At 50.2% G+C, this 16,005-nt stretch overlaps 1 protein-coding gene across 8 annotated transcripts in view; it reads right to left on the bottom strand.

The window, feature by feature from the left end:
• The window catches only part of BANP (BTG3 associated nuclear protein), a 127,524-nt gene that overhangs the window by 110,493 nt on the left and 1,026 nt on the right, over nt 1–16,005 (bottom strand). Inside the window, exon 1 of one of the 8 annotated variants that reach the window (XM_038008165.2) lies at nt 14,444–15,974. The exons of 4 other annotated variants lie outside the window; for them this stretch is intronic. Coding sequence is in view for 1 of the 4 variants with exons in the window: in XM_073015636.1 (XP_072871737.1) it covers nt 10,820–11,278 (459 nt within the window). In the remaining 3 variants the exon portion in view is untranslated. 3 more of the 8 variants (XM_073015642.1, XM_073015636.1, XM_038008164.2) reach the window with 3 other exon arrangements.

The raw sequence follows: 16,005 nt of genomic DNA, 5'->3' as shown, positions 1-16,005 counted from the left end.
GTATTTTTAGTAGAGACAGGGTTTCACCACGTTGATCAGGCTGGTCTCGAACTCCCAGCCTCAGGTGAGTCGCCCACCTTGGCCTCCCAAAGTGCTGGGATTATAGGGATGAGCCACCGCACCCTGCCAACTAAACTTCTTAATGAAACCAGTAGTCCTCAGTCAAAAACCACACAACCAACCTTGGCATTGGTGCATTTAAAACATTTTGGGGTCACAGATTGCTTTCAGAACCTTAAAAAAATAAAAAAGAAAAAAAAAAAACACTACAGAACCTTTTCGGGCCAGGTGCGGTGACTCACGCCTGTAATCCCAGCACTCTGGGAGGCCAAGGTGGGCAGATCACCTGAGGTCGGAGTTCGAGACCAGCCTGACCAACATGGTGAACCTATCTCTACTAAAAATACAAAAAAAAAAAAGAAAAAAAAGGCCAGGCGCTGTGGCTCACATCTGTAATCCCAGCACTTTGGGGGACTGAGGCAGGCAGATCATGAGGTCAAGAGTTCAAGACCAGCCTGACCAACATGGTGAAATCCTGTCTCTACTAAAAATACAAAAATTAGCTGGGTGTGATGGCGCACTCCTGTAATCCCAGCTACTCGGGAGGCCAAGCCAGGAGAATCACTTGAACCCAGGAGGCAGAGGTTGCAGTGAGCCGGGATCGTGCCCCTGCACTCCAGCCTCGGCGACAGAGCGAGAGCCGTCTCAAAAAAACCAAAACAAAAACCAAAAAAAATAAAATAAAAATAAAATAAAATAAAATGTACAATTATATTATTATTGCCAGCCGAGTGCAGTGGCTTACATCTGTAATCCCAGCACTTTGGGAGGAGGAGGTGGGCGGATCACCTGAGGTCAGAGTTGGAGAGCAGCCTGGCTAACATAGTGAAACCCCATCTCTACTTAAAATACAAAAAAAAAAAAAAAAAAAAAGAACCTTTTCCAGGAAAAAGTACAGACAGACAAAACTTTGCAAAGTTTCAGAGGCTCCCCTAATCCCAGAGACTCCTGGCTGCTGGTGCCAGTAACTGCTCTCCCCAGAGCTCAGGGAAGAGCCCTTGACATCTAGGTGTGCGGGGCATCAGACACGGACTTCCCTTGCCAGCCTGTCCCACAGCAGGCTGTGACACAAGCCTGGAAGTGGCACACAGAAGCCCCCGGGGAAACCTCCTTCAGGGGCCCTGGCCTCTGGCCTTGTCCCTTCTTCCTTGCTCCTCCTCCCACTGGTGCCAGGCATGGAAAGAGACAGCAGGAGCTGGCACCGAGGAGCAAAGCCCTGGAAGGAAGGAGCCCAGGCCCCTCCCATCCAGGAAGCTGCCACACAGGCCCAGGCTGTCTGCCTCGGACTTCCTCAAAGCAAAGGAAAATAACCAACCACCTGGTTCAAAACAGGGTATTCTGGAGCCCACCACATGCAGCCAGACTAAACCCAAGGATATGCCCTGAGGCACTTCCACAAACGTTTGGCCCTGGGTCCCCAGAGTCCAGGTTAAATTCCTGCCTCCCTTAAGGGGTTGGTGGAAATAGCTTTAAATGTCCAATTCAAGCTTTTTCCTAGTTTCTAAAAGCTCTGCAAGTAGCTTCAGAAAATACTCTGCATTCACCATAAAATCCTGAATCCTAACCTCTTCCAAATGAGGACACCACACACTATTCAAGTTGTTTACTCAGAACGCCTCTGTTGCCAGGATCAAGAGTCATTTAAAATTCTGCTAACAGTAAAGATTTCAATAGAAAAAACTAGGGCAACAAGCCCAAGAAAACTGGAACACAGCAATGCCTGTGGTTGCTATTTTGGCAAATTAAATTTGCCATTTCTCAGAAGTCCTGGGGATAGTCCAGTCTTAATACAATAAAACAGCTGGACTGAGACTAATGCTCAAGCAAGCCTCTTACTGTGACGACTATTCAGAACCCTACCAAGTCCACCAAAAGGTGCAGGGCTCAGGGCACATATGGAAAAGCAGGGCCTACAGCCCAGAGTAACACCGTGAATGTCCAGTAGAACAGAAGTGGTGAAGAATCCATGCCCACCCAGACTGCCAGACTCCACACATTCATTCATATGGATGAGACTGATTTAATCACGTGAAACAAAATGGAAAGATCTCCAGAATATGACAGCGACAGGAAGGCACCCAAGTGGAAAGTTGCACAGCAGTGCAGACAATATGATCCCAATTCTGCTTCCTAAACATGGTGTCCACCACGTGTGGTCATCTGTCCATGTGTGCAAACACGTACAAGACGGTCCGGGATGACGAACAGCAAACCTCAGGCTACCCAGAGCAGGGACGCTCCAACCGCGCGAGCCTCACTCTCCTGGCCACTCCACCCTCCTGGACTACTGAGCTTTCCATAGGCCTTATTTATTTATTACCTGTGAAACTGTTTCTAAAACAAAGTGATGTGTCTACAGACAAGGTCAATGACATCAAATCCTGATAAACTTTACAGAACCACCTTTAACCCGGCCTTAAATCCACCTCTCAGCCACCAAGGCATGGGGATCCACACAGCCGGGCAGGGATAGGGAGAGAATCCACAGCCAATCAACCTCAGGTGTGCCTGATGCCACGAGCCCCACCCAGCCTGCCCAGCCCTGCCCAGCCCTGCCAACTCTCCCTGCTCCTGGACCCTCTGCGCCTCAGGCTCAGTGAGTGATCCTGCTCTCCTCCTTCTCAGTTCCCAAGAACGCTCCTCGGGCATGTGCCCCGCACCCAGTCAGCACCCCCGCCTTGGTCCCTCAGCATCACCCTCACACACCCTTCCCCCACCACGTTGCCTGCCGCCCTCCTTCCCGGCCCTCTTTCCTGCCCCTCCAGCCGCAGCCCCATTTCTCTGTTCCTTTTCAGATAAAATTCCTTAGAAGCCCCCCCGCCTGTACTTGCGGTCTCCATTTTCGGTGCTCACATCCACTCAAGATCCCCCGCTTCGGGTTGTCACTCAGTTACTCCCCCAAAACTGCTCCAGCCCAAATGCTGCCCATACTCTCCCCACCACATGGCCTGAGCGGCTCATTCTAGCTCCTCCCCACGCTGTCCTCCCTGCCTGGCCCCCACTCCTCTACTCTCTCTGCTGGTTCCACATCCACTTCCTAACTTGAGGATACCCAGGGCACGGCCCTGGGACCTCTGCTCAGTCAGCACTGACCCAGCGGCTCATCAGCCTGTGGCTTCAGATACATCTCCATGCCAATGGCGCATACAGCTCAGACCTCGCACGTGAACTCCAAGCCACACAGCACACCACCTACTAGGCGTCTCCCCTAGGGGGTCGTCTCCATTCTAACACGTCCAAACTGACCTCCTGGCACCCACCCCAAACCAACCTGTTTCTCCCACACTTTCCACCTCAATTTAAAGCAACACCCACTTCCCAGATGCTCAGGCCAAAACTTCAGTCCTCCTGGGTTCTCCTCTCCCTCACCCTGATCCGGCCTCATCTTCCCAGCCCAGCACTCCCAACCTAGACCCAGGCCAGCCCCTCAGACCTGGCTCACATGCAGCCATCTCACTGTCACCTGTACCTCTGCTGTGATCACGATAAAGAGCGCTTCAAGGCATCACATAAAAACACATGCCAGGCTACGTCCCTTATCTACTCCAAGCCCTCCGAGGGTTTCCCATCTCACGGGCCCTCTGCAGCCCCTCCGGCTCTCCTCCCCGCCACATTCGGCCCCTGCATTTGGGCCTCCGAACCGTGCTTCTCAGGAACACACCCAGCTCGGGGCCCTACCACGGGGCTGGCCGCCCCTGCACGCCTCCTGGACGCCTCGGCAACACTGATGTGCACAACAGCCTTTCCTGCTCTACTGTCTGACTTACTACACATCTGAAAGGTTTCTCTTAGTGTCTCCTGCTAGAAAGTGAGCTTCACGAGGGCAAAAATCGGCATGGCTGTGTTCACGGCCAGGCACGGGCCCGGCCCGCACCACACCCAGTGAATACGTCTGTGATGAGTCCAGTGAAAACGCACCACCGACGTCATTCCCCAGTGCACAATGATGAATGTCAGAAATTCTATTTAAAAACCAAGGATTAAGGTTTTCAAAGTGTGTTGTGACCATGTCCTGATTTCAGTGAGGACTGTGCTATAATTAAGTGACAAATCTAACTGCTCAGTTCATGAACGTGGAATCAGTGTGACTGACACATCTGACAGTGCCCATCCACTGTCAGCAAAGGCTAACGGCAGCTGGTCATTCGGTGAAACACACAGCTACAAAGGTATTGAATTTTGCTATTACTATTTCAAAAATATTGGACACCCATAAAACAAAACCGCAAAGCCATTAGAAGAGGAATAAAAGGAAACCCACTGTAACTGGGCATAAAACTTGGCTTTAACAGTAAAAGTTAAAAAATAAACTGCTATAGATTATCAGTATCACATGAAAAACAGCGGAAAGGAAAGTCAAGCAAGGCTCCCTGTGTTCAACACCGGGGCCTCCTTCAACACCAGGATCTCCGCCGCTGTCTAAGCCGCATCACAGGCATCATTAGGGGGTCTTACAACGTAACGGGTTTGTTCCCATCAGTACTTTTAGAGCAGACATTCTTCATAGAGCTGTTTCTTCTATCAAGCCTTCAGAAAAGCCCTAAGGCTGCATCTGACTTGGACGCAGTTATTTCCACAGGAAGTGGAACAATATAGCCCAGATGTGTCACCTCCCAGAGCGGGGCTCTGACGTGGCGTGAATCACAGTACCTGCCGCCATCAGATCCATGCAGAGCGGCCAGTCTAAAAAGATGCATTCCACAGCCACAGATACTCCTCACATGTCTTAAAGGGACCTACCTCACTTTATGGATGACAAAAATATGAACTGAGTATATTCCCTGCTGGCAAAAAGTAAGCACAGGGCCTGGCCTGCACTGCACTCAGGAACTGAGTGGGGAACACCCAGGAACATGCACGAGTGAGGTGCAATCCTAAACAGTCACAGTGCCTGCGACCAGGGAGAGAAGCCGCCTGAGACAGTCAAGTGACAGGAGGGACCACAGCCACCAAGCTCCCAGCCCGTCCCCAGCTCGTCCTACCGCCCTTCTCCTCGGATGGCTTCCGTGTGGAGACTCCCAGGCCACCTGAGTTGGAATGGCAAGTCCGTAGAGCCATAAAAATTAGGACAGGAACTCCCTAAGACTAAGCAGTACCTGGTAAAAAGCTAAATCTCCAGAAACGAGGAAAGTGCCAAGAAATTAATCATTCCTTTAGTCAAATCCTCTTGGGATGTAAGTCTAGAAACAAAGAAATAATGAGAAAGGCAGGATGAACTGACACGAAGAAGTCAATTTTTATTAAACCGAGATATGTGAAAAAGTCTCAGCTTACTTCTTTTGCCCTAAATCCGTCTGAAGTGGAACGTACAAGAATGAGATGGGAAACAACAGGAAAGAAGACTGGAAATGACCGATTAGATACTAGGTAAGCAGGAAATCAGAAAGAAACAAGAACACTTCTCCCGACGGCTTCCACTTATTCTTGGCATCATTCAGGCAACACGGCTTTTTCTTTAAGACGGCCCTCCAAACGTGTGCTTGCGGGGGAAAGGGGAGAAAAATTCAAATTTGTGAGTGAGTGGTCAAATTCCAAACCTGAACATATTAGCATGCATAATTTCACCTGAGCATGCATAATTTCTAGGGATACATCTTAAGAAACGTGTAGGCTCTAAGGCAGTAGTTCTGACTTTCCGGCCTCAGGGTCTTCTTCACCATCCTAAAGCTACTGAGGGTCCCGAAGAGCTTGTACTTGTATAAATTATACTTATCAATATTTGCCATATTTGAAATTATAACAAAAAATGTTTGAATATTTGTTAATTCATTTAAAAATCATACAAATCAACACATTACATATCAACGCTGCCTTAGTCCATTTTCTATTGCTATAACTGAATATCTGAGACTGGTAATTTATTACATAAAGGAAAGAAAAGTTTTTGTTTTTTTTTTTTTTTTGAGATCAAGTCTCGATCTGCAGCCCAGACTGGAGTGCAATGGCATTGGCATGATCTCAGCTCACTGCAACCTCCACCTCCCGGGTTCAAGTGGTTCTCCCACCTCAGCCTCCAGAGTAGCTGGGATTACAGGCGCACGTGACTGCACCAGGTTAATTTTTTGTATTTTTAGTAGAGACACAGTTTCACCATGTTGGTCAGGCTGGTCTTGAACTCCCGACCTCAGCTAATACGCCCGCCTCGTCCTCCCAAACTGCTGGGATTACAGGCATGAGCCACTGTGCCCGGCCTAAGAAATGTATTTCTTATAGTTCAGGAGGCTGGGAAGTCCAAAATCCAGGGGCCCCATCTGGGGGTACCTTCCTGCTGGTGGGGATACAAGAGACACCCAAACTGGCTTTTATTACAGACCCCCTCTCATGATCACTAACCTACCACAAGAAGAGCCCACTAGTCTATAAATGCACTAACGCATTCCTGAGGGCTGAGCCCCCGTGATCCAATCACCTCTTAACAGACCCACCTCTTAATACTGTGACACTGGGGATCAACTTTGAACACGAGTTTGAAAGAGGACAAACATTCATAGTATATACAAAACAAGTCTTATGAAAAATAACTATAGCTTCGAAAGAACAACAACAAAACCTTAGTGAGAAGAGGGACATTGTTTTACATTTTTACAAATCTCTAATGCCCGGCTTAATTGAAAACAACTAGAGTTTCCGATCTGCTTCCACTTGTGGTCTGCTGTGATACATTGTTTTGGTCGACGCAGATGACAAAAATGCAGCTTTGCCAGGCAAAGTGGCTCATGCCTGTAATCCCAGCACTTTGGGAGGCCCGGGGGACAGATTCTGTGAGTCCAGGAGTTTGAAACCAACCTGGGCAACATGGCAAAACCCTGTCTCTACAAAAAGTACAAAAAAAATAAAATAAAATGCAGCCTCACAGGGAGATGCAGTTAGACAAGCGAAAAGTATTTTAACAGCCTCTTCAGATAATTGTGGAGATTCTTCTTTAACAGCACACCAAAACGCAACAAGTGTGTTTTATTTTTCCTTAAAGGCTGTTTGCAATGTGGAATCTGAACTGTATCCATGAGCTTCTGAACTTTATGGCTTTAAAATCCATTGGCTTGACTTGTACTGTAAACGGATCTTTTACCCAGGCACGATCCTGCATCAATCGTCTGGAAAATGCTGGTTCACCGAATTAGGCAGCTCTTGCAAATGTTCAGTCTCTAATATCCAAAGCATACAGTTCGTCAGCACTAGCAATGGCATCCTCTTTACTGGGCGCTCTCGGGCTCACGGTGGCAGAGACAAACTTTCCAAAATTCCAACTTTACCTGACAGCTCAAACTTTACCACTGGCAACAAACACTCTTAGTTGACTTCTTTGAGGTGACAGGCTAACTTCATTCATTTAGTAAGAGACGTCAATAATTTGTCAATTATTCTTTTACAGTGTTGCATGAAAAAAGCAGCTAGTTCAACTAGCAACTCAAATAATCCCGCAACAATCACCAACTTCAAAATACAACGAAAGTGCTTTCCGTGGACTTTCCGTTTTATCAGAGCAGAATCACTGATTTCGTGACACAGCTCACCTGCTGAGTCGGCCGGGCATGCCCAACGCTGTGCCGGGAACTGCAGTCAGGCATCTTGTCAACAACAGGAGAAACTGGGCTACTCCCTACGCTCTCTCTGCCACATATGTACACATCTCAAACTGTTCCAAAATAAAGGTTTGCAAATAAGTACGTCTTTAGGATAAAAATAGCAAAACCCTCCCAATACACGATGTGATCTACCTGCTACGACCAAATCCTTGCCTGCCAAACTCTTCAAGCATGTTCCAAACCCTCCCCTAAGCCCATCCTCAAGTGCGGTCTCTTCCCACTTGCTGCTGAATCCCAAACAAGCCATCTAGATCCAGATCCACCGTCAGACTGAAATTCATCTCCCAGGTGTCAGACACGAGCCCTACGGGCAAGCTCCTGGCTGCGTGGGCACCTGCACTCGGCAAGTGTTTCACACCTCCCCTTCTTGCAGCCATCCTCATGGTCCGCAGGGCCTCTGCCCTGCTTCAGAAGCCCCCAGAAGGTGGGCAGGGGTTTTGGCTGGTGTGCATGAGGGCCAGCCCCCAGTGAAGGTGCCCCTGGGGACCATCTCCCAGGGCAGGGGTAGGAAGTGCCAGGGACACCTGTCACCCCCAGGTCTTCATCTCCTGCCTTGACCTCTCACCGGCACTTTCTTCAGTCCAGGGTTTAAACCCCGTCTAGGCCATAGTCATTCAGATCAGTCACCCAGCACTTCCACAGCTGAACCCTCGTCACTTCCGTTATCTTTCTCCTCAAGAATACCACCAGAAGTCCCACCAGGGCACCTCCCTGTGGCCGTGCCCTCATCACCCTGCTCTCGTCTCGTCTCGCCCTTCCACATCCCGAGGCTTCTCCCTCCCTGACTCCCCCTCGGCCCACCCCCTCACCTGGGACCTGGCCTCTCACCAAGTACCCTGACACCCATGGCTCTGAAGGGAGGCACCGCCCCTCTGCCACACACACTCCGATCTGGCCGGCTCTGTCCCCCAATGCTCTGTGCATCCCTCCCAAAACCACACGGGCTGCAGCAGGAAGACCATGGCTGCCAAGCCCTCCTGTGGCTGAGGCCAGCGCTGCTCCCCCACAGGGCCTCCTCCCCAGAGAGCCTGCTAGTACCAAGCCTGGTCAGTCACCTCCCTCGCAGGCAGCCTCACACCTCAGCTCCTCTGTGCAGGGCCCAGGCCTCTCCCCATTCAGCCACTGCCTCGCTACACAACCTCGTCTTATTCCTTCCCAGGGCAAACACACTCTACGTCAGGGGGTGGCACGCAACGGCCCACAACCCAGCCCAGCTCTCCACCTGCTTCTATGCAGCCTGTGAGCCAGGAATGGGTTTTACATTTCAAAACAGAAAAATAACAAAAGAACAACATTTCATGATGAGAAAATTACATAAAACTCAAATGTCAGTGGCCACAAATAAGGTGCCTGCTTTTCAGCACGACAGCAGAGTGAGCGGCTTCACAGCGGCACGAGACATCCCACGCCCCACATGGCCGGAAACACACTCTAACCCCTCGCAGAAAAGCGTGCCGTCCCGTTCTGGGCCTTTGGGATCCATCGGTGAACTCCACAAAGATCTCCACCCTTGTGGTCATGCATGGTACACCCAGTCCCCGGCGTACGTGCGAACATCATGCTGAGGCTGCTCCCCTCACTCCCAAGGAGCCTCGAGGTTCTCCCTCCCCCATGAGAATTCTCTCTGCAAAGGATGGATCCTGAAGCCTCCAAGAATTCTGGGCCTTCCCCTCTGCAAATGCTGCTGGGCTTTGAGTTTGTGCCGCTGAGCTCACTGGTGGGTTTTCTACTGCGAGGTTATTAGTCTGATTACCACAGATTAAAATGAACTTGGATGAGAGGCCACATGTTCAATTACAGCCAGCCCTAAGCCAGTGGCTTAAAGGGAATAGCTCTGGTTTGTTTTTTCTTGAGACAGGGTCTCACTCTGCTACCCAGGCAGGAGTGCAGTGGCACAATCATGGCTCACTGCAGCCCTGCAGCCTCCAATTCCTGGGCTCAAGTGATCCTCCAGCTTCCGCCTTCCAAAGCACTGGGATTACAAGCATAAGCCACCATGCCTGGCCCAGTGAATGGTCTTTTAAAAAATACTTTATACAGTACATCCAGAGTTACTCAAATTCAGTCAAATGCTGTGCGTAACCATCTGCTAGTAGACACACATCACAGAAGAGTGGTTTCCACGCTCTCGACTGGGGCTACGATAAGTTCATACACTCATCACTGCAAGTTTCCTGAGTCGATACCTACCCCTTAGCCACTCCGAGTCACGCTCCTTTTTATCCAAGACATGCTCCTTTTTATCCAGTATTCTTTTTTTTTTTTTTTTTTTTTTTTTTTTTTGAGACGGAGTCTCGCTGTGTCACCCAGGCTGGAGTGCAGTGGCGCGATCTCGGCTCACTGCAAGCTCCGCCTCCCGGGTTCACGCCATTCTCCTGCCTCAGCCTCCAAGTAGCTGGGACTACAGGCGCCCGCCACCACGCCCGGCTAGTTTTTTGTATTTTTAGTAGAGACGGGGTTTCACCATGTTAGCCAGGATGGTCTCGATCTCCTGACCTCGTGATCCACCCGCCTCGGCCTCCCAAAGTGCTGGGATTACAGGCTTGAGCCACCGCGCCCGTATTCTTAATGCTGGCCATGGCCCACTCAATTGATTTGGGTTCAGACCCAAAGTTTGAAAAATAATGCACTCAAATAAGACCAGTGCCAGTTTCTAGGGACTCAGTTCAAGAACATGAGGGCACGTGGCACAAGTGACCAAGGACCACCACCTAACATGACCTACACCACAAACAGGAGAACCAGAAATTATAAGACAACGGCCAATTATTGCAAACTGTGTTTGCCCACTGACAGCCACAACAACTGTTAGCTGGGAAACAGGGCACCCAGCCTTCTGTGTCAGATTCAGTCTAAAAACAAATAGGGTGTGAACTTTTTGAATCTTAGGGAAGCATTCCAGCACAAAATGCAGGCTGGCAGTGGCGACACTCTGCTCAGGGACCCAACCCCAGCTCCCACCGACACAAGAGCTGAGCTCATGTGAGGATAGGCGTTGGCAGTGGTTGTCCGCACCCTGGCCACCACCACCCACGGAGCTTGCAGCGTGCCATGATGACAGTAGGGACCGTGGCCCAATTCCCCCCTGCCGCGTCTTCTGGTGAACGGTGATGGCGTTCTGCCACATTTACGGGAAGTGCATTCACACCAGCAAGGAAATGCCAAGCACGCACCAAGTTCTCCCTCCCGGCTCCACGCAAACACGTTTCTACTTTCAGAAAGATTAAGTTCTGCCTCCAGAGAGTTGATGACTTTTCATCTCGAGGGAAAAGGAAAATCACTACAGGCCACAACGGCCTTCTCTCAGACACAGAAGGCAACTGGTTATTAGCGAAAGGTTTGTCAGCGCAGGGCCCTGCTGCGGGCCTCCGTGGGCTTGGCTCAAAACTGCCCCAGGTCGCCTGACAGGACTCCACACCAGCCCACCCGGTCCACACAGGATCTGGACTCGACGACGACAGAACGTGGACACAGACGAGCAGAGGGGAGGTGACCATGGCCAATATCCGCCCCCGCTCCATTCTGCCCAGCTTTCCCAGGTGTTTCACTGCAGCCTCCTCTCCACGTATCCTTCCACAGCTCCCACGTTGTAAGCTGGTAACCTGTGGGTTCCGACTGGAGCACTGCGGCATCCTCCACCACCACTGACCCCCTCCCCAGAGAGACACCTCACGTGGGAGCAGCGAGTCCTAGAGCCTACTCCACCATGGATGGTGACGATCCAAAACGTTTCATCAAATTGGACGGTTCTTGACTGAGTGTAGTCGCGAAAGAGGCAGATCGGCTCTTTCACAACAGGAATCAAGTTCATGTGACCTCACAGTATCTCGGCCCACCATCTGCTGGCAGCTTAGGAGTTAACACTTCCTGCACATTTTAACCAAAGACACTCACAGGCTCCTGTCACGGAGGCCCCGGGGTGCTCCTCTCTGAGACTTATGGCACCCGGGAGAGGGGGCTTCTGGGACGCACTTCACCCCCTGCATGGGGGTCAGGATGGAGGATCGGGGAGAGTGTTTCTCTACTCCTTGAGGATGGAGGCATCCTGTCTTCCAAAGGGGCGGGCAGAGTAGAGTCTTGTACAACAGACAAAGGGGAGTCCCAGGCGAGCCCACCGGGACATGCAGACGCAGAAACCTGAGCTTGCCCATGATTACAACCAAAGCAGGCAGCTCTGCGGCTGGGAAGGCCGTGTGCCAATCGCTGGCCCCATTCTTCTCCTGCCGGGGCTGATGGGCCCCAGGTGCAGCTGACGAACAAAACAAGCATAGCTTTTTCAGAGCAAACTGCAACAGTGCAATTCCACCCAATAATGTTTTCAACTTCCTGAAACTCCTTCCCACAGCCCCCAAAGTTCCGGATGGTTCAGAGCACTTCTGCTGACCAAGCCAAATGATGTCATCCTTTCACCGCCATCACCCGTGTGAAGAGAAAACAGAGATGTTTATCTACCTCAGGCACAGGCAGGGCTTTCCAAAGCTTTCATCTCAGACATTCTCACTGAGACCCTCGAATTCACTTTCCCCCAAAGTCTTTCCTTCCAAATGAGGAAATGTTTAGTTTCTCTAGATTTCAGTGGCTAAACTGGTCCTGTGAGTTACACGGACATTTTCAAGTCAGCCTTGCAACGCCATGTCATGTAAATCACTTAATCGTTTTTGGGATTTGTACAGTATCAATGAAGACAACGAGGAATCCAAAGGCTAACAAGCGTGACGGGAGCTACAAGACCACTGAGGCCCACCGCCCAGCACCTGTGCCTGGAGCCCCCAAGCCCCTACTCTTTCACCTCCCTCAAGGCTGAGGGAGGCCCTTCCGTGTGGACCACGGTGCACACATCATCTAGCCACCTGCCTGCAAGAAATTCTAAGCCTCCCTGTCTTTCAAGACCCGGACACTTTTGAGAGGCACTGGCAAGGACTGTGGTGGGCATCCCCCGGTTTGGGTGCAGCATTTTCTCATGATGAGACTGCATTTCTGGCAACACTGCCAGAGAAGTGGTGTGTCTCGCTGGGTCCTTGGTGCCAACATCTTATGACTGATGGTGTTACCCTGATCACTTGCTTCACACAATATCTGCTGGGTTTTTCCACCAAGAGGCTACAATTTTATTTCTCCCTTTGTGATGTATATCCTGGGGGAGATACTTTGTGACTATGTAAATATCACAGACAGAAGGACATTAAGTGTGGGGTCCTAGAGGGGATCCCAAAACAGCAAGAGGACACTGGTGCAAAACCGAAGTTCGAATAAGGTCTGTCATTTAGGCAATAATGCTGTGAACTTTCTGGTATTTATATGGATGCCTGGTTACATAAGATGTCAACATTAGGGGAAGCGGATGAAGAGAACAGGAAGCTCAGTGAAATATTTTTTCCATCTTTTCTGTAAAGTCAAAAACTACCTGAAAATTAAAAGCTAACCAAGCTGCAGTCTGATTCTGCATGAGAACTTGGGTGGGGTCTGAAAAGTCTGTGTTTCTCACCAATACCCAAGTGACACATGGATGCTGCTGGCCCCTGGACCACTCTGCTAGCAAGGCTCTGGCAGACAGAAGACAGAGCCCACCTCACTACTCACAGCTTCCCAGTGACAGTCAGCTACCAGGCAGCAAGATCATGCTCCCAGTACGCTCGCCACTGCTTCACTGCAGGCCCTCCTGGAAACCAGCAGGGCAGACCGCCCGCTTGGCACACTGACCCAGCGAGGAGCCAAAGTCAGGGTCTCTGCTACCACACGGGTCTGCCAGGCCTTGCCCAGGTACGCTGGCAGCCCTCCAAGGCCACAGGGCCAGAGCCACCAGCCCACGCCGCAATTCGCAGGCGGCTGTGGAACAGTGGCTTGGCACCTCATCCCATCAACTGTGGGCAATTACCAAGGCCACGAGGCAGCGGGAAGGCGGGGTGAATAGAACGGGCTTTCAAACTGCTGCTCAAGGGGAGTGACTGGCCACACAGGTGACGTCCTCCCACCCCATTAGCATCATCTTTAATAGAGTGTTATAAACCCACAAGAACGAACACACTCCTGACAGATGCAGAGAACCCAATCAGGGTAAAGGGAAAGCACCGGGGGCACAGGCGTGGCGCTCCAGGCCTCACAGAGCCCTGCGGACAGGCCAAACCCGCACCTGCCAAGTCGGTCCCGCACAGGAGAGCGAACTCCCCCACGGCCAGCAAAGGGGCTTCTCAAAGAAGCGGAGCAGCCCAGAGAAAGTATCTGCAAGTTGGCGCTCCAGGTCCCACAGTGACAGGCTCCCAATCATCCGAGGGAAAACTGGACTCTTTCAAAAGCACCCCACAGTCCCGGGGCTCTCCGCCAGCCTCCTCCTGCCTCAGACAACAGTAAATATCAGTATTTGAGGAGGACTTGCCATACAAAGCAAGAAGCCAACACTCTTTTTTAAGTGACATTAGTGGAAATAAGAAATCAGAACAAAGAAGAACTGGAAAGAATCCTTATTAGTTTCCCTAGAGTCATGGAGATGAGGCATTTCTAAAACAATAAGCTACTGTGAAAAAGGAACAAGACAAATACATGCTTGGAAATTAAAAATTTGATTGTGAAGACATATTAAAGCCCTCTCCCAGAAATAAGAATAAACAAGACACAGAAGGAAGGATAAAGACGCAACTCCAGGGGTCCATCTAGAACGTCCATCACAAACTAACAGGAACTCCTAAGACAGAAGAGCAGAGCTGGAGAGGAAGAACTTCTCAGACAGAACAAGGGAACTTCCCAGAGCTGAAGGACAAGGCACCAGAGTCAAAGAGTCCCCGGAGTAGGAATCCACACACCTCAGCACACGGTAAAATGTCATTAACACCAAAGAGAGGATCCAAGAGCGTTCAGGGAGGGAGAAGGGTCTCCAGGGAGGAACAGCACCTGCCAGAGCGTCCTGTGGAAATGAACAAAGCCAAGATGAAAACATTCCTGAACACACCCAGCCGTAGAAGAAAGGAAAGTATCAGGTTGGCTGGTCTGCAGGCTAAAGAATAACCCATCCAGATGAGAAAAAGGTTAGGGGCTGAAGGAGGAAGGGGACCTGACACTATCCTTGAGATCATTTAAAACAATGTAAGGAGTCGATGGGAACAGAAAGTGCCAAGAGAAAAGCCATGACTAACAGAAAAAAAACATGCTGTACAGGAAGGCAAACACTCAATTTGTCTGTGAAGAGAACAGTATTTACACAGGCCTGACACAGACAGTCCAGGGGATAGAAGAGATGGGATATGACAGAAGGGCTCCATCACCCCATCGTAACAGAAAGTCAAGGCTGTGTAAAACCAAGTAGCAGCTGAGAACCAGGTGCAGTCACTCACACTTGTATTAACGGCTACTAAGGAGGCTGAGGATCACTTGAGCTCAGGAGTTCAAGTACAGCCTGGCCAACATCTGGGGATCCTATCTCAGGAAAAAAATGAAAAAGATCAGCTTACTTAGAGCTATGGAGAATGACCTAAAGAAACCACTCAAGATGTAAACCTCTTTGAAGAATGGGGCTGAGAGGTGGGGCAGGGGACCACTGCTTTTCACTGTAAGTCTTTCACTGATGTTCCTATTGTATACATTATATTAATTAAAATACTAAATATACAGGCTTCAAACAGACTGAATTTGAACCCTGGCTCTGTACATCTGAGCAAGTCCCTTAGTGCCTGCCGGCCCGGCCACCTCATCTACAAAGTTGGGGCAGCCTCTGCCTCCCGGGTCATGGTGAAGCACCCGAGATGTTGAGCTGCCCCCACACAGCGTGGAATCACAAATGCACGCTCTTTTTAAAAAAGATTAAAGCCCCAGCCTGGGCAACAAGTGAAACCCCCTCTAAAATACAAAAATACAAAAATTAGCCAGGGGTGGTGGTGTCTGTGGTCCCAGCTACTCGGGAGGCTGCGGTGGGAGGATCACTTGAGCCAGGGAGGCCGAGGCTGCAGTGAGCCAAGATCACCACACTGCATTCCAGCCTCGGGGACAGAGTGAAACCCTATCTCCAAAAAATAAAACTACTAAAGCCAGTGATGACAGAATCCAACACCGCAAGAATATATTCTTATTTTAATTGCCAGACACAGGAAGTGGACCTACATACAGAATTTTACCGCGTTTTGGTGTTTTCTTCTAGCACTGGATATTTGCGAGCTGCGTGTTAAATGACCAGATCCAGTTTTTCTTTGCTATTTCCTGAGTTTACTCAGAACCACTCACTACTCCAAGTTATTTTTCTGTCCCCCAAGAACTTCCAGCTGAAAGTGGCCCCTACGACTGCCTCCTCTTATTATTTACTATAGTTCTGCCATCGCCATCAGGACCTGCAGTACATTCCCGGGCAGAACAGGCAACTCCAAACAGGGCAATT

The sequence above is a fragment of the Chlorocebus sabaeus genome, chromosome 5 (genome assembly GCF_047675955.1).
Source record: "Chlorocebus sabaeus isolate Y175 chromosome 5, mChlSab1.0.hap1, whole genome shotgun sequence".
NCBI classification, from domain to species: domain Eukaryota; kingdom Metazoa; phylum Chordata; class Mammalia; order Primates; family Cercopithecidae; genus Chlorocebus; species Chlorocebus sabaeus.
Note: the sequence above shows the minus strand (reverse complement) of the source record. Positions and strands in the feature narration are given on the sequence as shown.